The following is a 22759-nucleotide window of genomic DNA, read 5'->3' as shown; positions in this document are numbered from 1 at the left end:
GGGAATCACAGAGAGACAGGTGAATCACAGAGAGACAGATGAATCACCGAGAGACGGGAATCAGAGAGACAGGAGGATCACAGAGAGACAGGGGGATCACAGAGAGACAGGGGGATCACAGAGAGACAGGTGAGTCACAGAGAGACGGGAATCACAGAGAGACAGGTGAGTCACAGAGAGACAGGGGAATCACAGAGAGACAGGGGGATCACAGAGAGACAGGTGAATCACAGAGAGACAGGGGAATCACAGAGAGACAGGGGAATCACAGAGAGACAGGGGAATCACAGAGAGACAGGGGAATCACAGAGAGACAGGGGGATCACAGAGAGACAGGATAATCACAGAGAGACAGGGGAATCACAGAGAGACAGGTGAATCACAGAGAGACAGGTGAATCACAGAGAGACAGGTGAATCACAGAGAGACAGGGGGATAACAGAGAGACAGGGGGATCACAGAGAGACAGAGGGAGGGTCTCTGTCAATAACACACGCAACACCTGCCAGCTCCACACAAATTAAGGAGTAGTCAGTGCTACTGGTTGACCTGTATACATTACAAACCTTGTTTTGGTATCAAGATACACTACATGACCAAAAGTATATGGACACCTGCTCGTCGAACATCTCATTCCTAAATCATCTGTATTAATATGGAGTTGGTCCCCCCCTTTGCTGCTATAACAGCCTCCACTCCTCTGGGAAAGCTTTCCACTTGTTGATGGAACATTCCTGCAGGGACTTGCTTCCATTCAGCCACAAGACCATTAGTGAGGTCGGCCACTGATGTTGGGCGATTAGGCCTGGCTCGCAGTCGGCGTTCTAATTCATCCCAAAGGTGTTCGATGGGGTTGAGGTCAGGGCTCTATACAGGCTAGTCAAGTTCTTCCACACAGATCTCGACAAGCCATTTCTGTATGGACCTCGCTTTGTGCGCGGGGCATTGTCATGCTGAAACAGGAAAGGGCCTTACCCAAACTGTTGCCACACAGTTGGAAGCACAGAATCGTCTAGAGTGTCATTGTATGCTGTAGCGTTAAGATTTCCCTTCACTGGAAGTAAGTGGCCTAACCTGAACCATGACCAACATCCCCAGAGCATTATTCCTCCTCCACCAAACTTTACAGTTGGCACTATGCATTAGGGCAGGTAGCGTTCTCCTGGTATCCGTCAAACACAGATTTGTCCGTCGGAATGCCGGATGGTGAAGCGTGATTCATCACTCCAGAGAACGTGTTTCCACTGCTCCAGAATCCAATGGCGGCGAGTTTTACATCACTCTAGCCGACGCTTGGCATTGCATGGTGATCTTAGGCTTGTGTGCAGTTGACCGGGACAGCTCTGGCAGGGCAGAAATTTGATGAACTGACTGTTGGAAAGGTGGCATCCTATGACGGTGCCATGTTGAAAGTCACTGAGCTCTTCAGTAAGGCCATTCTGCTGACAATGTTTGTCTATGGAGATTGCATGGCGGTGTGCTCGATTTTATATCAAGTTGAAGTCGGTAGTTTACATATACTTAGGTTGGAGTCATTAAAACTCGTTTTTCAACCACTCCACGAATTTCTTGTTATCAAACTATAGTTTTGGCAAGTCGGTTAGGACGTCTACTTTGTGCATGACACAAGTAATTTTTCCAACAATTGTTTACAGACAGATTATTTCACTTATAATTCACTGTATCACAATTCCAGTGGGTAAGAAGTTTACATACACTACACTACGGTTACATACACTACGGTTTGCAACTGCACATGGGGACAAAGATCGTAATTTTTAGATACATTTTCTCTGGTCTGATGATACAAAAATAGAACTGTTTGACCATAATGACCATCGTTATGTTTGGAGGAAAAAGGGGGAGGCTTGCAAGCCGAAGAACACCATCCCAACCGTGAAGCACGGGGGTGGCAGCATCATGTTGTGGGGGTGCTTTGCTGCAGGAAGTACTGGCGCACTTCACAAAATAGATGGCATCATAAGGAAAGAAAATTATGTGGATATTTTGAAGCAACATCTCAAGTCATCAGACAGGAAGTTAAAGCTTGGTCGCAAATGGGTCCAAGCATACTTCCAAAGTTGTGACAAAATCGCTTAAGGACAACAAAGTCAAGGTATTGGAGTGGCCATCACAAAGCCCTGACCTTAATCCTATAGAAAAGTTGTGGGCAGAACTGAAATACCATTTGCGAGCAAGGAGGCCTTCAAACCTGACTCAGTTACACCAGCTCTGTCAGGAGGAATGGGCCAAAATTCACCCAACTTATTGTGGGAAGCTTGTGGAAGGCTACCCGAAACATTTGACCCACGTTAAACAATTTAATTGCAATGCTACCAAATACTAATTGAGTGTATGTAAACTTCTGACCCACTGGGAATGTGATGAAAGAAATAAAAACTGAAATAAATCTTTCTCTCTACTATTATTCTGCCATTTCACATTCTTAAAATAAAGTGGTGATCCTAACTGACCTAAGACAGTGCATTTTACAAGGATTAAATGTCAGGAATTGTGAAAAACTGAGTTTAAATGTATTTGGCTAAGGTTTATGTAAACTTTAGACTTTAACTGTACCTGTCAGCAACGGGTGTGGCTGAAATAGCCAAATCCACTCATTTGAAGGGGTGTCCACATACTTTTGTATATATAGTGTATTTGAAACTGATTTTGGGGGTTTTGCCAATATGGCTGTAGATATGGCTGCATGCCTATATAAAAAATGTGAACAAGTTAACAGCCACAAGGTTTCCTATATCTTGCAATCACCATCCATCGGAAAACCCTAATGCTCTTGTATTTGGTGTTTTATTAGGATCCCCGTTAGCTGTTGCAAAAGCAGCAGCTACTCTTCCTGGGGTCCACACAAAACATGAAACATAATACAGAATGACATAATACAGAACATCAATAGACAAGAACAGCTCAAGGACAGAACTACATACATTTTTTTTAAAGACACACGTAGCCTACATATCAATACATACACACAAACTATCTAGGTCAAATAGGGGAGAGGCTTTGTGCCGTGAGGTGTTGCTTTATCTGTTTGTAGAAACCAGGTTTACTGTTTATTTGAGCAATATGAGATGGAAGTTCCAGGCAATAAGGGCTCTATATAATCCTGTACGTTTTCTTGAATTTGTTCTGGATTTGGTGACTATGAAAAGACCCCTAGTGGCATGTCTGGTAGGGTAAGTGTGTGTGTCAGAGCTGTGTGTAAGTTGACTATGCAAACAATTTGGGATTTTCAACACATTAATGTTTCTTATAAAAAGAAGTGATGCAGTCAGTCTCTCCTCAACTCTTAGCCAAGAGAGACTGGCATGCATAGTATTAATATCAGCCCTCTGATTACAATGAAGAGCAAGACGTGCCACTCTGTTCTGGACCAGCTGCAGCTTAACTAGGTAATTCCTCGCAGCACTGGACCACACGACTGGACAATAATCAAGATTAGACAAAACTAGAGCCGGCAGGACATGCTTTTTGGAGTGTGGTGTCCAAAAAGCAGAGCATCTCTTTATCACGGACAGAGCTCTCCCCATATTTACAACCATTGAATCTATATGTTTTGACCATGCCAGTTTACAATCTAAGGTAACGCCAAGTAATTTAGTCTCCTCAACTTGTTCAACAGCCACACCATTCAATACCAGATTCAGCTGAGGTCTAGCATGTAAGAAATGATTTGTCCCAAATACAATGCTCTTAGTTTTAGAGATGTTCAGGACCAGTGTATTCCAAAACAGACTGCAACTCTTTGTTGAGGGTTTCAGTGACTTCATTAGCTGTGCTTGCTGATGCGTATATAGGATCATGTGGCATCAAGCCTCCTGCTGATTCCCCTGAGTTGGTGTTACATTAGTCTAAATTGCAAGGAGCATTCAAGGAAAAATCTAGAACATTTGTAGAGGAATGAGCCCTTGAACTGTGTGAGTGTGGCAGACGAGGCACTGCACAGTGGGGGACTGGGTCTCTGTGGGGGCCCCCTGCCGTGTGGCGGGTGTGTAGGGGCCCCGGCTGAGATTTGCCATCATTAAGGGCCCCTACTCCCTGTGACAACATGGGGTTACTCATTATGGCTGTAGGAGCTCAGTCTGAGACATGAACAGCCCATACTGAAATACTGGTTCTCTCTCTATCTCTCTCTCTCTCTCCCCCAGGTACCAGTGCTGCAGCCCATGGACCTGATGGTGGAAGCCACTCCCAGGCGAGTATTCTCCAATGCCCACACGTACCACATCAACTCCATCTCTGTGAACAGTGACTACGAGACCTACATGTCCACAGATGACCTGAGAATTAACCTGTGGAACCTGGAGATCACCAACCGAAGTTTCAGTATCCTTCTCTCAACAAACATAGACTGCTAGACTGATGGCTAAGGAGCTCATATTAAGAGGTTGTCTCACTTTGGATTTTCTTTCTTCTGTCTGTCTGTCATCTGCATCCCCTCCCAGAAGCCAACGAGGTCATCTTAAAACAGGAACACATCCCCATCGATCAACATTGATTTTCACTTTGAGGTTCCCCGTGGATCACAGATGAGATGCCCTATGGACAGCAGATTGGATGACTGAGCTGTGGGGCCCTGGGCACATATTGAGCTTCTTATTTACTGAGCCTCGTTACTCTATCAATCACAGTGCTGCTGGCGAACCAGCCTCTTCTCAGTTCTCACTGAGGGACCTGCTGTCATTTCCCTCACTCGGACCAGCGCTGGTTTTTGCTGTTCATTTTTCTCAAGCTGTTTTATTGTTTTAATTTCTTTATTTTTTGCTTCTAATGGGTTGCTATGTTTTTCTCCTTTCCTTCTCTTGTCCAATAGTTAGTTTAAAGTCTCAAACTGTAAGCTGTGAATTGCATCAGTACTCCTCTATGTGGTTGAGTTCCTTCACCCCAACACCTCAGACATCGTGGACATCAAGCCGGCCAACATGGAGATGCTGACGGAGGTGATCACAGCAGCAGAGTTCCAACCCAACCAGTGTAACACCTTCGTTTACAGCAGTAGCAAGGGCTCCATCCGACTGTGTGACATGAGGGCCTCAGCACTGTGTGACAACCACTCCAAATGTAAGGCTGCCTCAGCCACATCCCAAACCACTCATATACTGAATATTGCCAGCAGGCTCTATTATAAGGGCCAGGAGTGTTTAGTTGACTAGGAACACCTCTGGACCCGAGTTGTCCATGTACTGGTCAGGTCACATGATCAGAAAACCTCCTCGCCCTAAGCATAAGCAGTGTGTCTATCATAGGCTCTGAAGCCCCCGTGGCTACTTCTTTTCATTGCTACTGTTCCACTTAGTAATTTGCCTCACAGTGATCTAACGAGTATTTGTGTGATGGGACCCAGGTGAGTCCTGGCACAGTGGTCGGGAACGTAATGTCTTGCATGCTATATTTAGTTGAACTGATATTAAGCTGCAGGTGGACTTGTTTCTGTAAGACATTATTGGAAAATAAGATTGTTGAGGTGGAAATGGAGGGAAACAGGGAGCGCAGTGAGGCCAAGGGGGATTTTATCGATTTTTTTCCCCTCCAGTGGTTTTTGCCATCTTTCTATGAACTAGTTCTATTTAAATGGTGGACCAAAAGTCCACAGGAGGCAGTGTGTATTCCTTCATGGCTCTGAGTTTATCCAAATCCCCAACAGTACCCACACACACACACCCACAGTGATATTGATGTTTCAAGGTCAGTCAAGGCACCATCCCTAAACCCCAAATCATAATTTTCCACCCTGCTGAACACATTGTCAGATCATAGACAGACAGGGGTTTATATAGGGAACAAACTCACAGCCTTATTATAATTTTTCAATGGCACATGTCTTGCATTTAATATCTTCCATAAGCTCGCAGTATTTGTGTGTCCAACTATTGCCTGTTAAAAGCTTCATTTGCATTTAAAATCAATTATCAGCCTGTTTGAGAGTGGATATGGATGGATCGACTCGTAAATAAGTTACATGGATTATCAGTTCCCATACGTGAATAATGATGTATTAATGTGTTTGCATTGAAAAATATGACCACTTTATTACTGAGGAATAAATGTCTGCTAACCTGAGAAATGGTTCTCTGCAACTAGACTCATCATTTCTCTATTTTTCCCTTTGCATATTTAGCAGTTGTTTAACAGAGCCAGCCAATGGCATACAATATCTGGTGCAGTGTGAAAGTGATCCATCAATCAACTGAAGCTGGAAGCCAGAGAGAGTTGCTCCTCCAGTGTTTTTGGGCCAGACGTTAACACGGCCTGGTCCTCTGTCTGTTCCCCCTGCAGTGTTCGAGGAGCCAGAGGACCCCAGTAACCGCTCCTTCTTCTCCGAGATCATATCGTCCATCTCAGACGTCAAGTTCAGCCACAGCGGGCGCTACCTGATGACACGGGACTACCTCACGGTCAAGGTGTGGGACCTCAACATGGAGAGCAAACCTTTGGAGACCTACCAGGTAGAGTATAGCACTCTCTCATCACTTTTCTCTGGAAGTGCCAAAACCTTGAATACGCCATAGATCACATCGTTTTGAATGATTTCTGCATATTCTTGCTGGGCACCAAAGAAATGATGCATTGGAAACTACCAGAACCATATGTATCTGAACATATGAGTCTGGAAAATACATCTCAATGGACTTTCTGTTCCAGGTTCATGACTACCTGAGGAGTAAGCTGTGCTCCCTGTATGAGAACGACTGCATCTTCGACAAGTTTGAATGTGTCTGGAACGGGTCTGACAGGTCAGTCACAGCCACTGTTAGGATCGGTGTGACTGGATCTATTGATAGTGCACATCTATGTACGAATAGCTAAGGTTGGATATATGGGATTGATGTGTCCCCCCACCCCTCTCTCCGCAGTGTGATCATGACCGGCTCGTACAACAACTTCTTCCGCATGTTCGACCGCAACACCAAGCGTGACGTGACCCTGGAGGCGTCGAGAGAGAACAGCAAGCCCCGGGCCATCCTGAAGCCCAGGAAGGTGTGTGTAGGGGGCAAGAGACGCAAGGACGAGATCAGCGTGGACAGCCTGGACTTCAGCAAGAAGATCCTGCACAGCGCCTGGCACCCCTCTGAGAACATCATCGCCGTGGCCGCCACCAACAACCTCTACATATTCCAAGACAAGGTCAACTAATGGATGGAGCAGCAGACCAGCATAGAGCCTCCTGACTGGCTGATCACACTCACCTCAGAGAGGGCCGCAAGGCTGGGAATCTCTGGCCGCACTGCAACTTGTGAAGAGACACAGACAACGTTGCAGCTCTCTTCTTTCGCTCCACCTCAGAGACTTGCACCCATGTTGTAAATCTAGGGTTGCCCTCGGCTGCAACCAGAACACTGAAGAACGATGGCTGTCAACATCTTTTGTTTGTCCATTTTAAAATGTTCACCCTCTTAAGTTGTTGCTGTAGTTTAAGGTTATGCACATAAATGCAGGGACGATACTTTTTTGTTCCTTAGAAGCTTTGCATTGGGGAGATGAACCGAGACTGGCTGATAACCTTTACATCCCTGAGATGGTGTGCCCTTTGACCTCTCCTGCCCCTTCCGTTTCATTCATTTATTATTTATCTTCATGAAGGTTTTAAAACATGCAGAGGAACCGATGTTACCGGGTAGTATTGATTAAAACAATGTAGCAAGCTTTTTGTTCCAATTTTTTAAAAGAACTTTACAAAATCTAATAAAAAAAATAGGTACATTAAATATTCATGTCTTTATTATGGGCTCAGTGATCCCGAGTTTAAACTTAAACGTTTTAGATTAACTATTAACATATCACAGGACTGCATTGTTAAAAAAAGAAAAGTTGCTTTTATTCCAGTAAACATGTACAGAAAAAGCAACGCATCAAAATTAAACCACTGAGAATAAACGTTAACATTCAAACTGTACTGTGAGTTGGTCGATGTCAACGACACCCTAAAAACAGTTACTAAGGCCTGCGATGCCTTGAGTCACAGAAACAGCAGTTCATCATTTACAGTTGTCTAACGTCATAGGTGGCTGCAGATGTATTACTACGCCGATCCCTGTGACCTCAGCTGACCCAAAAGGTCAGATGTCAGGGGTTAGAGCAGTGGCACATCATCAGGCCCTGTAGAGAGGAGAGCCAGAGCTCTGCACTACTGACACTTTAATAAATACAAGGATGGATGTTCCAGGTTTACCACAAGGCATTAGGACATTACAGTTTAATACTGCACTAGAACAGGTGCAGGGCTGGTTCATGCTCAGGTTTTCTAGCAGTCTCTGGTCACTTGGTGGAGCGGCGCGTGGGCTCTGAGGCGGTGGGGGGAGGAGGGGGACCCCGGCGGTCCAGATCCTCGATGTAGAACATGAGGAGTTTTCTCCTCTCATCCGGGACACAGTCCAGCACCAGGTAACGCTTGTCATTCTGCAGAACCTTCTCCACGTCCTTCAGGTGCTGGTCGGACTCCAGGAGCAACTTCCGCGACCTGAGAGGACGACAACATGGGGGGTCAGTAAAGAGGCAATGCAGATGGACCAATAGCACCTCCTACTGACTCAATTGATCTAATAATTGTTTAAAACTCTCCAGTCTTATTAAGCACACCTAATTTACACAAGTATAAATGCCATTAAAATAAACCAACCTGTGATACATATTCACCCAGCTACCAGTGAAAGAATGTCACAATCCAGCCCGTTGCTGTACTCACCTGTACGTGATGAACTTGGTCTCTTTCAGAAGCGTTCTGAAGTCAGCTTTGGCTGTGATGTACTTGTCTTTGATGTAGTCTTCAAACTCCCTCTGTTTTTTCTACAAACCAAAAGAAGACGAACCGCTCAGCGTCTTTGCCCGGTGTTAACCAAGTACATGGGTGGCCGACTCAACCAGTAGAACACAGAGTACATGGGTGGCCGACTCAACCAGTAGAACACAGAGTACATGGGTGGCCGACTCAACCAGTAGAACACAGAGTACATGGGTGGCCGACTCAACCAGTAGAACACAGAGTACATGGGTGGCCGACTCAACCAGTAGAACACAGAGTACATGGGTGGCCGACTCAACCAGTAGAACACAGAGTACATGGGTGGCCGACTCAACCAGTAGAACACAGAGTACATGGGTGGCCGACTCAACCAGTAGAACACAGAGTACATGGGTGGCCGACTCAACCAGTAGAACACAGAGTACATGGGTGGCCGACTCAACCAGTAGAACACAGAGTACATGGGTGGCCGACTCAACCAGTAGAACACAGAGTACATGGGTGGCCGACTCAACCAGTAGAACACAGAGTACATGGGTGGCCGACTCAACCAGTAGAACACAGAGTACATGGGTGGCCGACTCAACCAGTAGAACACAGCAAGGTAAAAGAGAAAGATCTTACTCTGTCACTACTGGAGAACTTGATACAGCGAGGATCCTCTTTAATGATCTTCTTCACCTCCTTCCACGTGGTGGTTAGTGTGATCTGTGGCGAACACTCAATCAAAGCACGTACTACCAAGTCATCCATCACAGGACAATACTCTATCTGAATGACATGCACACAGTATATGACTTGGAGGTTTACAGTACCACCTTTATATCAGCAGCATGTTAATACACTGATGGACTGCGGTGAGTTTACATTGAATGCATCTGTGTTGGTGTACATATATGCCCTGTAATGAGAGCGTAACACCAGCCCAAACGCTGTCTCTCACCATGACGGTCTCGTCCAGTAGCTGTCTGAAGTTCTCCTTCTTCTTCTTGGAGAGCGCCTCAACGTGTTCGTTGAACAGTTTCTCCTTCTCGTCTCTCTCCAACAGAGAGGCGGACTCCCAGCGGTGGTCCTTACGCAGGTTACGCCGGGTGTCTGACCACGACGCGTCAGACGACCTCACCTGATCACAACACACCAGCAGCATTAAGACCTGGCGCATGGTTCCTCGTCCACATAATACAAATCAGTGTACAAGTCTGGTCATTAACAAGGTCAATCTAAAAACAACGTCTCCTTTCTTGTCTCTGATCTGCCTGGCTGAGATGATCTTCCAGTGGCCATATCAAACTGGGTTTCATCTAAATAAATGTTTGGTTCACCCAAGTTCTCAGCTACAAATGTAGTCCTGTCGGTGCCTTATTGGGTAAACCAACTTCAGCGGATGGTGTGAGCTCACCATATCTGACATGAGGGCTCTGAAGTGCTGGATGGCTTCCTCCCTCTTATGCTGCTCCCGTTCTCTGTCGATCTCCTTGGTCTGCTCAGAGCGGGCCTTCTGCACCTCGCGCTCCCTCTCCCTCAGACTGGCCTCTATCCTGGCGGCACGCTCCAGCTCCTTCTCCTTATCAGAGTCCATGTTCTGGAGGCAGAGAGACACCATCAAAAACATCATCATATACACAGAGGCATGCAATCATTACAGGCATCATGACAGCCATCACGTCAACAGGCTAAACAGCATCTAAGAGCGTGGCACTGAATGGGGTTAAATGTCAGATGACAAGCTGGAGTCGGTGAGTATATGGACAGTAAGGGCAGCCTCTGAGGTGATATCCTGTTCCTCCCACCTTGGCCTGCTTGTCCACATACTGCTTGTAGAGTTCCTCTCTGGTGTTGGAGCTCTCCACAGCCTTGTAGCGAGGGTCTCCCTCCAGCCTGTCCTTCACCTTGCTCCAGCGCTGCCCTCCATCCAGCTGGTGGTCACCAAGCAACTCAAAGAAGTCCTGCTTCACCTGGGACAGAGACCAGGTTTACAATAGGGACATAGACACGATCAGATATTCCAAACGTTTCCAGGTTTCACTAAGCACACAATCCAGGTATGTAGTTACTTGTCCAGGATATCACTTCCTCAGGCTACTGTTTTCAGTGGCCATGGAGGTTTCCAGTCCAGCGCTCACCTTCTCTCCTCTGTTCTTGGAGTCCTCCTTCTCTTTCTTCTTGAGAGCGGTCATGAACTCGATAAAGATGGTCTCCCGGTCCTTCATCTTCTCTATGGCCTTGAACCGTGTGTCCTTGGCGTGCTTGGAGGCAAACTCACTGAACGTTGTCCTGAAACAAACAACACAGCAACTCTTAGTTCCCTGAGAGACACGAGCCACCCGACCGATAACGTATTAACTAAACCACCCGACCGGTAACGTATTAACTAAACCACCCGACCGATAACGTATTAACTAAACCACCCGACCGGTAACGTATTAACTAAACCACCTGACCGGTAACGTATTAACTAACCACCTGACCGGTAACGTATTAACTAACCACCTGACCGGTAACGTTAACTAAACCACCTGACCGGTAACGTATTAACTAACCACCCGACCGGTAACGTTAACTAAACCACCCGACCGGTAACGTATTAACTAATCGCCTGACCGGTAACGTATTAACTAATCGCCTGACCGGTAACGTATTAACTAATCGCCTGACCGGTAACGTATTAACTAATCGCCTGACCGGTAACGTATTAACTAATCGCCTGACCGGTAACGTATTAACTAATCGCCTGACCGGTAACGTATTAACTAATCGCCTGACTGGTAACGTATTAACTAATCGCCTGACTGGTAACGTATTAACTAATCACCTGACTGGTAACGTATTAACTAATCACCTGACTGGTAACGTATTAACTAATCACCTGACTGGTAACGGATTAACTAAATCACCTGACTGGTAACGTATTAACTAAATCACCTGACTGGTAACGTATTAACTAATCACCTGACTGGTAACGTATTAACTAGTGTTTGTAGTGAGGTCTGACCTGGCAGTGAGCTTGGCCTCCTCCATCATCTTCCTGAACTCGTCCTTACACTGCATCAGTTTATTCTTCTTCTCTTTCCTCTCCTCCTCAGCTCGGGTCTTCACATACTGGTCAAACACCTGCACAGGATCAGCAGACACGCATGGAACAACAGTTAGCATAAATAAAGAGAACTGGCAGATAACCCCTTGGAAAATACATATACCACCTGACTGCAGAGCTCTGATCTTTCCCTCAAAGGGGAACACAGCTCATATCATAATATGACAATATGGAAACAAATAAAAACGAAAATGATAAATGAGTTCTGTTAGTGTACAATACCTGCTTTCTCTCTTTGGGGTTAAGCAGCAGGTATCGAGGATCAAAAACTATCTTGTGCAGCTCTTTCTCCCACGTAGAGAACGCTGAGACCTGTGGGCACGGGGTCAGAGGGCGTGAGACCAGGCCAATCAAGGTGGGCTTCAACAACATTCACATAACACTTTCAGTCATCAGTCAAATTGATTTCCTTCGAGGGAAAATAATCCCCCGTCGGCCCAATCAATCCCCCTCAAATCTAAAAGGGTTGGAATGAGTCACGTTTTACTCCTCAAACTAGTGACACCCAAAGGAACAATGCAATTACAGCAGAGCAATGCAATAAAGGCCTGCATCACGCCTGCTGGTACTCTTGGAAAAGGCTCCAGAGAGCAGCCAGGCACCAATAACTCCCCTGCTTGGGAAGTTTAATACATTTTACAATCCAATTAGTTTTATCTCTGCTTTGGATGCGTCAGAGTTGCAATATGCCTCTTTTGGTTCTGAACAACCGTTTCCAGGATAGAGAAGTTGATACATAATTCATGTAATACAGAAACAGGAAGCTGAACACATGAAAGCTGATCCCAAATTAGAGGACATGACAACATAATGACATCAAGCTATTATCTACTCTGCATGCCAGTTTGTAAACAAGGAACATAAAGACCGCCATTGGCAGGGTAGGCCTGGAGACATATAGATCTGATGAATGTATTGGAAAAACCAAACACTGATCCATTACAGCATGTGCATGTCATTTTCAAAAAATAGATATCATTTTTTTTTTTAAAGTCACCATTATGTACAATAAATAGATATAAAATAATCTCTTCCCTACAAAGAATAGTGAAATGTTAAATTCTTAGTCTATCATTACAATTCAACACTGTTATAGATATGCACATAACATGTTTAACTAACTTTTATGAATGTACTTTTTTGAAGTATTACCAAAACATAAACAGAAATGTACTTGTCAATCAACTGGGCATAAGATAGAGGTCAGGGATAGAGGCAGGAAGAACAGGAATAAAACACCAAAGACAAGGAGAAGTAACTTAAGAGTGTACCTTGGTGGGCTTCCATTCAGATTAATGTGTCTAACGTTACAGTATTGCGTTGGATTGAAGTGTTTTACCCCTCTCTTCAGCAGCATGTCCCTGAACTGTGTCATGCGCTTCTCCAGGGGCACGATGGCCCGCTCTCGGGCCGCCTTCAGCTCCGCCTCCATGGCTGCCTCTTTCTCAGAGTCCGCCTCTTTCATCACTTCCTCCTTCCTGCAAGCAGAGGGAAGACGTCAAGGCCCAGGCACAGGGGAGGGTGATAGACGGGGGGGTTAGGGGGCTGGCCTGGGGTGCAACTTTACTTCTTCAATTGGGGAAATGATACAGTATGTTCTTCTATGTTCTCTACCCAGGTGTTCTGCTATACTTGACTGATCAATTACCGTCCATCTCTACCAAATGAGTGGACTCCAAATGATATAAGTTGGGTCTTGCACAGGTCCTACAGTTTATAAAGATTGAGAGGGGGAGGATTTGTCAAATACCTGACCACTGATATTCACGGTCTTGGATTTGTATTCAATGTTCCATTATCACATATAGCTATGGCGAGACGGGGAGGTGAACGTCTTCATTTGCTCATTGGGGTTCCTAAAGCTGTAGTTCTAGAAGAAGGAGGTCAAGCAAGGTGGTTACCTTGGAGGCACATGTTGGCATCACCATGTGTTCTACAGGCCTTTTCCCTGAAAAATAGTCTCTTGTGCAACGGGACCAGTGTTTAGGGTAGCGGGAGAGGCAGGCTTGGAGGGCACTGATGGGAAACAGTGACTGATTGGGTAACCTGGACAGTGACCATCGATTGACCACTTTAACAGAACCAGTGAAGACATCATAGGCTTTACTAAGTCAGTACAAGCTGGGTTAAAAACTACTTCCCACAGAAAGAGTCAGTCCCTCCACCCCCAGAGGAAAATACAAAAATCAAGCAATTTAGGTTTCACGACCAAACACCCTAACTTAACCTTAAACTAAGAATTGAGATATTTTTAGCCCGAGTACATCATGGGTTGATTTCAATTTGTACATGCTGTTTTATCTGTTCAGACAATGAAGAATGACTGAGTGCTTTGTCATGCTGTTACTGCCCCCTAGTAAAGTGTGCTGGGCCCTTGGGTGGAGAGGACTGGGGACTTACTTCCTCTTCTTGGCCTTCACAGGCTCATCCTCCAGAGCTTCCTCTGCTGCCTGCTCCAGCTCCTCTTTGCTGATTCCTGAGGGAGAGAAGTGATGAGACCATCGTCATGAACACCTACAGAGGCAGGATAAGAGTGTGTCTGTGTGTGGTCGTACCCAGCTTCCTGGTGGCGTCCTCCAGGCCTCTCTTATGAGGTGGTTCCTGGATGTTCTTGTCAACGTCGGCCCGTCCCACCAGCTCCTCTGGCCGGTCCCACATGGAGAGACGCGTGGTGGGGTTGTAGTAGAACACCCGCTCGTCACCGGTCCACACAATACACCTACACACACACACACAAGTTCAATAGGGCACCAGGGCGTGTGACTGATGCAAGTTCCGCCTCCATACAACAGCACATAGCTCTGTTACCATCAGTGGCACATACCAGGGAGTGGCAGGTATTGGGTTAGTGGCCACGGGCTTAGCTTTCTGTTACATACCAGAGTGGCAGCTATTGGGTTAGTGGCCACGGGCTTGGCTTTCTGTTACATACCAGGGAGTGCCAGGTATTGGGTTAGTGGCCACGGGCTTGGCTTTCTGTTACATACCAGGGAGTGCCAGGTATTGGGTTAGTGGCCACGGGCTTAGCTTTCTGTTACATACCAGGGAGTGCCAGGTATTGGGTTAGTGGCCACGGGCTTGGCTTTCTGTTACATACCAGGGAGTGCCAGGTATTGGGTTAGTGGCCACGGGCTTGGCTTTCTGTTACATACCAGGGAGTGCCAGGTATTGGGTTAGTGGCCACGGGCTTAGCTTTCTGTTACATACCAGGGAGTGCCAGGTATTGGGTTAGTGGCCACGGGCTTGGCTTTCTGTTACATACCAGGGAGTGCCAGGTATTGGGTTAGTGGCCACGGGCTTGGCTTTCTGTTACATACCAGGGAGTGCCAGGTATTGGGTTAGTGGCCACGGGCTTGGCTTTCTGTTACATACCAGGGAGTGCCAGGTATTGGGTTAGTGGCCACGGGCTTGGCTTTCTGTTACATACCAGAGTGGCAGCTATTGGGTTAGTGGCCACGGGCTTGGCTTTCTGTTACATACCAGGGAGTGCCAGGTATTGGGTTAGTGGCCACGGGCTTGGCTTTCTGTTACATACCAGGGAGTGCCAGGTATTGGGTTAGTGGCCACGGGCTTGGCTTTCTGTTACATACCAGGGAGTGCCAGGTATTGGGTTAGTGGCCACGGGCTTAGCTTTCTGTTACATACCAGGGAGTGCCAGGTATTGGGTTAGTGGCCACGGGCTTGGCTTTCTGTTACATACCAGGGAGTGCCAGGTATTGGGTTAGTGGCCACGGGCTTGGCTTTCTGTTACATACCAGGGAGTGCCAGCTATTGGGTTAGTGGCCACGGGCTTAGCTTTCTGTTACATACCAGGGAGTGCCAGGTATTGGGTTAGTGGCCACGGGCTTGGCTTTCTGTTACATACCAGGGAGTGCCAGGTATTGGGTTAGTGGCCACGGGCTTGGCTTTCTGTTACATACCAGGGAGTGCCAGGTATTGGGTTAGTGGCCACAGGCTTGGCTTTCTGTGCTGCTTTCTCCTCTTCAGTCATCTCCTCCTCCTTAACCTGCTCAATGAAAGGAATACAACTTTTATTAAGGTAGATGACATTAATAGACCGTTTGAAATGATAAAATGCAGGCCAGAATGATGTGTGACTACTAGATGGCTCCAGGTCTCTCACCTCCTTCACCTCCTTAGGGAGCTCTATTTTAGGCTGTTCATCCTCCATCTCCATAGCCTCCTCCTCCAGGGCCTGCTGTCTCTCTTTGGCCTTCTCTGCCTCTTTCTCTACAGAAGAGGAAAAATTCACACACATTAGATATGCAACATCTAACATCTCACTTAATCAGTCGAGCATGAATGCTAGCTGGTTGGAGAGATCCAAAGCTTTAAGTAGACCAACCCTTCTCCCGTAGTTCCTGGGGTTTGTCCCAGGTGGACTCCAGTGTGCGGTTGTTGTAGTAGTAGGTTTTCCCGTCGGCCGTTTTGTACTCAGACCACTCTGGGAACTGGAGGCCTGACAAGGCGGGCGCCGCCAGGGCCAACTGAGGGTGGTGCATCATGGGAACAAGAGGAGGGCCCATGCCAGGCAGCATACCTGTGGAAGGACAAATACACACATAATACTTCTTAAGACACATTCATGTCTGATAAACCCATTCTACTGCACATCTAAACAAAGCCATAAAGCAAGGGGCGGGTAGGGCATCTACTTCCATTTGGGTAAAAGGGTCCAAAAGGAAAATGCTGTGTTATTGACACTTTTGCTAGAGCTTGTGTCGCTCATTCTTGAAAAGTTCTGAGGACGTACAGTGCCTTCAGAAAGTATTCAGACCCCTTGACTTTTTCCACATTTTGTTACGTTACAGTCTTATTCTAAAATGTATTAAATATATATATATATATATATATATATATATATTGTTTGCAATCTACACACAATACCCCATAATAACCAAGTGAAAATAGATTAAGAAATGTTTGCAAATTACATTTACAGAAGTATTCAGACCCTGTTATGAGACTTGAAATTGAGCTCAGGTGCATCCTGTTTCCATTGATCATCCTTGAGATGTTTCTACAACTTGGAGTCCACCTGTGGTAAATTCAATTGATTGGACATGATTTGGAAAGGCACACACGTCTATATAACGTCCCACAGTTGACAGTGCATGTCAGAGTAAAAACCAAGCCATGAGGTTGAAGGAACTGTCCGTAGAGCTCCGAGACAGGATTGTGTCAAGGCACAGATCTGGGGGAAGGGTACCAAAAAATTTCTTCAGTATTGAAGATCCCTAAGAACACAGTGGCCTCCAATATTCTTAAATGGAAGAAGTTTGGAACCACCAGGACTCTTCCTAGAGCTGGCCGCCTGGCCAAACTGAGCAATCGGGGAAGAAGGGCCTTGGTCAGGGAGGTGACCAAGAACCCGATGGTCACTATGACAGAGTTCCTCTGTGGAGATGGGAGAACCATCCAGAAGGACAACCATCTCTGCAGCACTCCACCAATCAGGCCTTTGTGGTAGAGTGGCCAGATGGAAGCCACTCCTCAGCAAAAGGCAAGACAGCCCACTTGGAGTTTGCCAAAAGCCACCTAAAGACACTCAGACCAAGAGAAACAAGATTCTCTGGTCTGATGAAACCAAGAATAAACTCTTTGGCCTGAATGCCAAGCGTCACGGCTGGAAGAAACCTGGCACCATCCCTACGGTGAAGCGTGGGTGGCAGCATCATGTTGTGGGGATGTTTTTCAGAGGCAAGGACTGGGAGACTAGTCAAGATTGAGGGAAAGATCAACGGAGCAAAGTAGTGAGATCCTTGATGGGGCTGGGGCGAAGGTTCACCTTCCAACAGGACAACGACCCTAAGCACACAGCTAAGACAACACAGGAGTGGCTTCGGGACAAGTCTCAATGTCCTTGAGTAGCCCGGCCAGAGCCCGGACTTGAGCCCGATCGAACATCTCTGGAGAGACCTGAAAATAGCTGTGCAACAACGCTTCCCATCCAACCTGACAGAGCTTGAGAGGATCTGCAGAGAAGAATGGGAGAAACCTCCCAAATACAGGTGTGACAAGCTTGTAGCATGATGTGTAAATGTGATAAATCATTTTTTTTTAGTTATTTCTTGCAAAATTTTCAGAACCTGTTTTTGCTTTGTCATTATGGGGTATTGTGTATAGATTGAGGAATTATTCTTTTTTGTATATATTTTAGAATAAGACTAATGTAACAACATTTGGAAAAGGGGTCTGAATACTTTCCGAATGCACTGCATGTATTTTAGAGCCCATGAGAATTCACCTGAAATATAAAGGTCTTAGTTCCAATACTTTGACCTAATTTTCAAATTGTAAATATAGGGCCTTCTCTGCTTAGCCTTGAGTACACAGGTACTATCTAAAACTGAGCCACTGAGATGTTACCAAAAACACACAAGGCATGCCACAAGAAGAAAATGATTATCAAATGACCATACAACATTAATAAAATGTGAATTTCCTGTACTAAAGGGAAAATAACCTAACCTAAAATAGGTGTGTTGCCTGTCAAAACAAGGACCTATATACCAGTGACTAAATGACCACTCAAAAATCGAACCCTGCAAAGAGTAATCTAGCTAAAAACAGTATAACGGCGACAGTACTGACAAGTCCACATTGCGGTTTTGTTCAAACATCTATTGGTTGTTCAACACTATACAAGATCCAAAATGCCTCCTTCCCAAATCTCCTCTTTAAAAAAAGCATTTAACACAAGACAGAAAGTCCTAAAATATGTCTAACTCACTAATGTTGAAGAAATAAAACTACAAAAAAAATCAACAGTAATATTCCACATTGTTTGGCGGTGCCAAAAGAGCCCAAAAATGATAAGCATAATTTTCACAACAAATCTCTAACATGCCATCTAACAGAATAGTGAGTGGAGATGTTTGAAAGAATTACCGTTATGGTTGGGGGAGACTGTCTTTATATAGGGACCACCTACTATCTGCATCATTGCTACACCTGCAAGAACGGACAAGCAAGCATTGTGTTGAACACAGGAGGAGAGAGGTGCAAGCTGCCAGGGCAGATCAGACACAGATTTCAACACATTAAAACTAGGCCCACAACCACTATCACTTTGATAACAACATGTAGTATTCTCTTCCTGGTAACAACCAGATGGATGAATAAAGTGCCGATTAGGTTATGTAGATGTGCAAAGTATTGAATTAAAATTATATATATATATTTAAACGAAACATTTAAAGCTGCAATGTGTAACTTTTTGGATGACCCAACCAAATTCACATAGAAATATGAGATATAGATCTAAAATTCTCATTGAAAGCAAGTCAAAGAAGCAGTAGATCTGTTCTGTGTGTGCTATTTCTAAGCTTCCCGTTCTTAAGTTTGGTTTTTGCGCCTTTTACGTTCGGTTTTCAACACTAGTTTCAAAAAGCTGAAAATACAATATTTTGGGTTATTGAAAAGGCATTTCACAGCGGTTTAGATGGTACATTGACTCTGAACTAGACATTACTTGTTTTGTCACAAACTGAAATTAGGCGAACTATTAGAATTTTAGCAACCAGGAAATGGCGGGAGGGTTTTCTGCATATTGCACCTTTAAATTAATAAAAATTGCAAAGTGAGTCAACAAAAACACCCTATTTCTTTATAGGACATAGTCTCAAAGGCATTTGAATTTTCTCCAGCATTTGTTTTCTCCAGAAGACTAGCTGACCCCTTTCTGAACATGGGCAATGCTGCCATCTATCTACAGGACTAAAAGTGACTTGTTTCTCCAATAACTACAGTGCAAGAATAAACAAAATGTCAAAGAGCTGAATGTGGAGTTGTGTGGAATAAGTTTTTAAAAATTAAAAAAACTACAAATACAAGTTCTGATTAGCTTATTTCTCTCTCCAACCATGACCGAGACCATTCTACCTCCACAATTATTAGTTTAATCTATTACTTTTAATAGATTAAACTGAATGCACTCACTACTGCTTTGGATAAGAGTGTCTGCTAAATGACTAAAATATAAAATGTACAGGAATAAAAATAAGACCTAATGTTAAGATGACAAACAAATGAAGAGATGACTAATGACAGTATGGAAAGGGGTGGAGGGTCAGTAATGTTAAGGGAGGTAGAGAGGTTTAGGATGAGGAGAGAGTGTCTTACCGGGCAGTGGGATATGCATGCCTGGTAGAGGCACCCTGAAGGGGTGCATGACCCCTGGGGGGAAGCCTGGGATGGTGGCTGTGGTGTGAGGCTGGGACATGGTGTGGTGGGGCAGGCCAGTCGGGAGACTTTGGGGCAACAGGGACATAGTCTGGACTGGTGTCACTGAGGATGGCACTGTGGTTACACTGACCACTGCCATTGTGGTCAATCCCACACTGGAGGGGACGGAGGACACAGGCTGCAGATCTGTAGCAGCAGAAGCTGGACAAAGACCAGCAGAGTGTTACAACACAGTCTGGACATATAGTAAAACTAACAATAGACAAGCAGAAAACGACTCATTTCCAACTTTGTGATCTTCACTAAATCAGTCTTATTTTGTCATACCAAGAGGATTTCTAACCATCAGACCTGTCCAGAGAACTAAAACAAGATCCAGATGTCCCTTTCCCAGTGCTGTACTCACTAGTGATGGTCTGGGACAAAGAAGAGGTGGTGTTGGTGTCTGGGCTGGTACTCATGGTATGAGACTGGGAAGGTGCCTGTGTGGACACTGGAGAGGGTGTGGCAGCTGTAGTGCTGGCTGCAGTGCTGCTATTGGAGGAGGCTCCTGTTCCAGCTGGGGTCACCATCATAGGGTTGAGTTCTGACTGCTGGATCACCTTTACCCCTTCAGGTTTGCTCCAGGCTGACTCTCGAGTCCTGGCGTTGTAGTAGTACGCCTAGGTGGAAACAGGGAAATATTCATTCAGATAGGATCAAATAGACAACTACCATAACATCTCAATTAAAGGAAAAATGAACCCATTGTGAATGTTATATAGTTTCTGTGCATCTAAGTGATGATCTATAGCAGGCAGAAATACAGCCTGGATGCAAAACTAGACATACCGGCTGTATTTCTGCTTGCTTGGACGGCAATAGCTCCAATACACATGAAAACACTCAGAGATGCACAAAAATAATAACACATTCAAATGGGTCAATCTTTCCTTTAAGTAAGAGGCCATTCTCTACCTTTCCCTCAGGTGTCTTGTTCTCCACCCAGATCTCCTCAGTAGGGGGCAGAGTATGAGCTCCAGCAGCAGGAACTGGGGGCATCCCAGGGGGGAATAGCATCCCTGGGGGTGGGGGCATGCTGCCCATCGGCGGGGGCATAAAAGGAGGTCTCTGAAATACACACAAAAAAAATGCATTCAAATATCAAGCCTTTAATACTTGCAATGCAGTCTAAGATTTTCAGACTCTCAATGCATTCATACCTCTGACAAACCAAATGTGTAACAGTCACATTCTATAGAAAAGATGGATGGATCCAATGGCAGAAATTATCCCTTTCATCTCTGACAGGTGTACCTGTAGGTGAGGGGGTCCGAGTGGTGGGGGCATGCCTCCTGGTGGGGGTATGGGTGGCATGCTGGGGTCAAACGGCGGACGCCCAAACAGTGGCCCCCGTGGTGGAGGCCCTCTCATCATACCGAAGGGGGGAGGTGGAGGTCTGAGCAGTGGGGGTGGACCACGCATCACTGGGGTTGGAGGAGGAGCAGGGCCGCGGAAACGCAGCGTCTGCTGCTGCGCCATCCTAGAAACAAAACAAATGGACCTGGCTCATGAACCAAATCAAAATAACGATCTAACTACACAACATCGAGTTGCTATATCTACTCGCTTGCTATCTTCCCCTTTCCCAGCTGATTGTTTGCAACATAGGATAACGTTAGTGACCCCACACAAAATCATGATTCATGTTATCAGGCTAACGTTAGCTAGCTAAATTATGTTACAGTCTAACTAGCTATACATTACTTGTTGGGATCAAACGATGCAATCAAGTTATGATCCTAAGTTAGTTCAATTTGACAGTCTCACTGACTAACTTTAGCTAGCTACCTACATAAACTGCTAATACCCACATGAACACACTAACCGTAGCTAGCAAATGTGTACTGGTAATACGCACATCAACACAGTAAGGGTAGTGTACACTAGTTAGTTAGCTACCTAATGTAACGCTAGTTACGATAATAGGGCTAGGTTGCTAATGTTTTGCAATTTAAATCGACGCGCAGCTAGCTAAATAGCATCATAGTTTAGAAAAATCCACGAGTCAGGAGGGAGTCTAGCTAATGATGTTAGCTGCTAGCGTGGCCACATTGAATAGTCAGCACCGAATGCACTAGTCGTCTGCAGCGCATGTAACAAATCAGACATTGGGAGGACACGTTCACCTTCATGTCAAACTAGCTAACAACCGTAGAAAACAGTACTTCTGAAAAATATGATTCCCTTGGCTTTATTCGCTATCACCTCACCTGTTGTCGTTAAACACAATACTTTCACCGTCTCCGTGGTCCGCCATTACAGAAAAATGAAACGACTCTTCCTGGAAACGCCTCCGCACACAAACTTTTACACAACATTGGCCAAATGCCCTATCGATCATACTATACGCCCGTCATTTAGAAAATCTGATTGGATGACAAAATAGTCGCCATCGTCTGCCCAGAGGGCTCTCCGTCCAGCCAACTGTGATGTCTTTGTTCAGTTAGGACTTTCCTAACTATTGATGGATAACAATTTCAAAACACATGGCCAGACAGGCAACTGTACCATAACCTCATTTACATTTACTAAGAAACATACATCATTGCATAGTTACATGCAAGTTATTAACAACATTGGATGTACAGTATTTGCTGTACTTGTGTAAAAATGGCCACTCCGCATGTATTATTGGTTCATTGGCATTTGTATCTGATTTCTATACAAAGAGCACAGTA

The 22759-nt window shown here is 45.3% G+C and overlaps 2 protein-coding genes across 3 annotated transcripts in view; one reads left to right on the top strand and one right to left on the bottom strand.

Annotated features, from left to right (window-relative positions):
- Window positions 1-7152, top strand: part of LOC120056438 (serine/threonine-protein phosphatase 2A 55 kDa regulatory subunit B beta isoform) — a 154612-nt gene extending 147460 nt beyond the window's left edge. For both annotated transcript variants that reach the window (XM_039004596.1, XM_039004597.1), the window contains exons 5-9: window positions 4167-4344; window positions 4915-5079; window positions 6295-6464; window positions 6661-6752; window positions 6873-7152. In XM_039004596.1, the coding sequence (XP_038860524.1) occupies window positions 4167-4344; window positions 4915-5079; window positions 6295-6464; window positions 6661-6752; window positions 6873-7152 (885 nt within the window). The remainder of the gene's footprint in view (window positions 1-4166; window positions 4345-4914; window positions 5080-6294; window positions 6465-6660; window positions 6753-6872) is intronic.
- A 660-nt stretch (window positions 7153-7812) lies between these two features.
- LOC120056854 (transcription elongation regulator 1-like) lies at window positions 7813-22363 on the bottom strand. The gene is made up of 21 exons (XM_039005099.1): window positions 22292-22363; window positions 21336-21561; window positions 20997-21149; window positions 20446-20701; window positions 19977-20240; window positions 18744-18806; window positions 16198-16392; window positions 15976-16082; window positions 15773-15858; window positions 14408-14571; window positions 14253-14328; window positions 13192-13330; window positions 12075-12164; window positions 11751-11869; window positions 10882-11032; window positions 10549-10713; window positions 10158-10340; window positions 9702-9881; window positions 9383-9466; window positions 8702-8802; window positions 7813-8476 (listed from the first exon to the last, which is right to left on the bottom strand). Exons 1-21 carry the CDS (start codon window positions 22336-22338, stop codon window positions 8275-8277), a joined length of 3051 nt encoding a protein of 1016 aa, XP_038861027.1. The 5' UTR covers window positions 22339-22363; the 3' UTR covers window positions 7813-8274.
- Between the last annotated feature and the right edge of the window lie 396 nt (window positions 22364-22759).

This window comes from Salvelinus namaycush, chromosome 12, assembly GCF_016432855.1.
Source record: "Salvelinus namaycush isolate Seneca chromosome 12, SaNama_1.0, whole genome shotgun sequence".
In the NCBI taxonomy this organism is placed as follows: domain Eukaryota; kingdom Metazoa; phylum Chordata; class Actinopteri; order Salmoniformes; family Salmonidae; genus Salvelinus; species Salvelinus namaycush.
Note: the sequence above shows the minus strand (reverse complement) of the source record. Positions and strands in the feature narration are given on the sequence as shown.

Bases quoted from the DNA above. Each gene is read 5' to 3' on its own strand.
- LOC120056854 (XM_039005099.1), bottom strand. From the start codon at position 22,338: ATGGCGGACCACGGAGACGGTGAAAGTATTGTGTTTAACGACAACAG. The intron at 9,467-9,701 runs GTGAGAGACAGC...TGTTCGCCACAG, and splicing joins TACTGGACGAGACCGTCATG to ATCACACTAACCACCACGTG. The intron at 8,803-9,382 runs GTAAGATCTTTC...TTTGGTTTGTAG, and splicing joins AGTTCTCCAGTAGTGACAGA to AAAAAACAGAGGGAGTTTGA.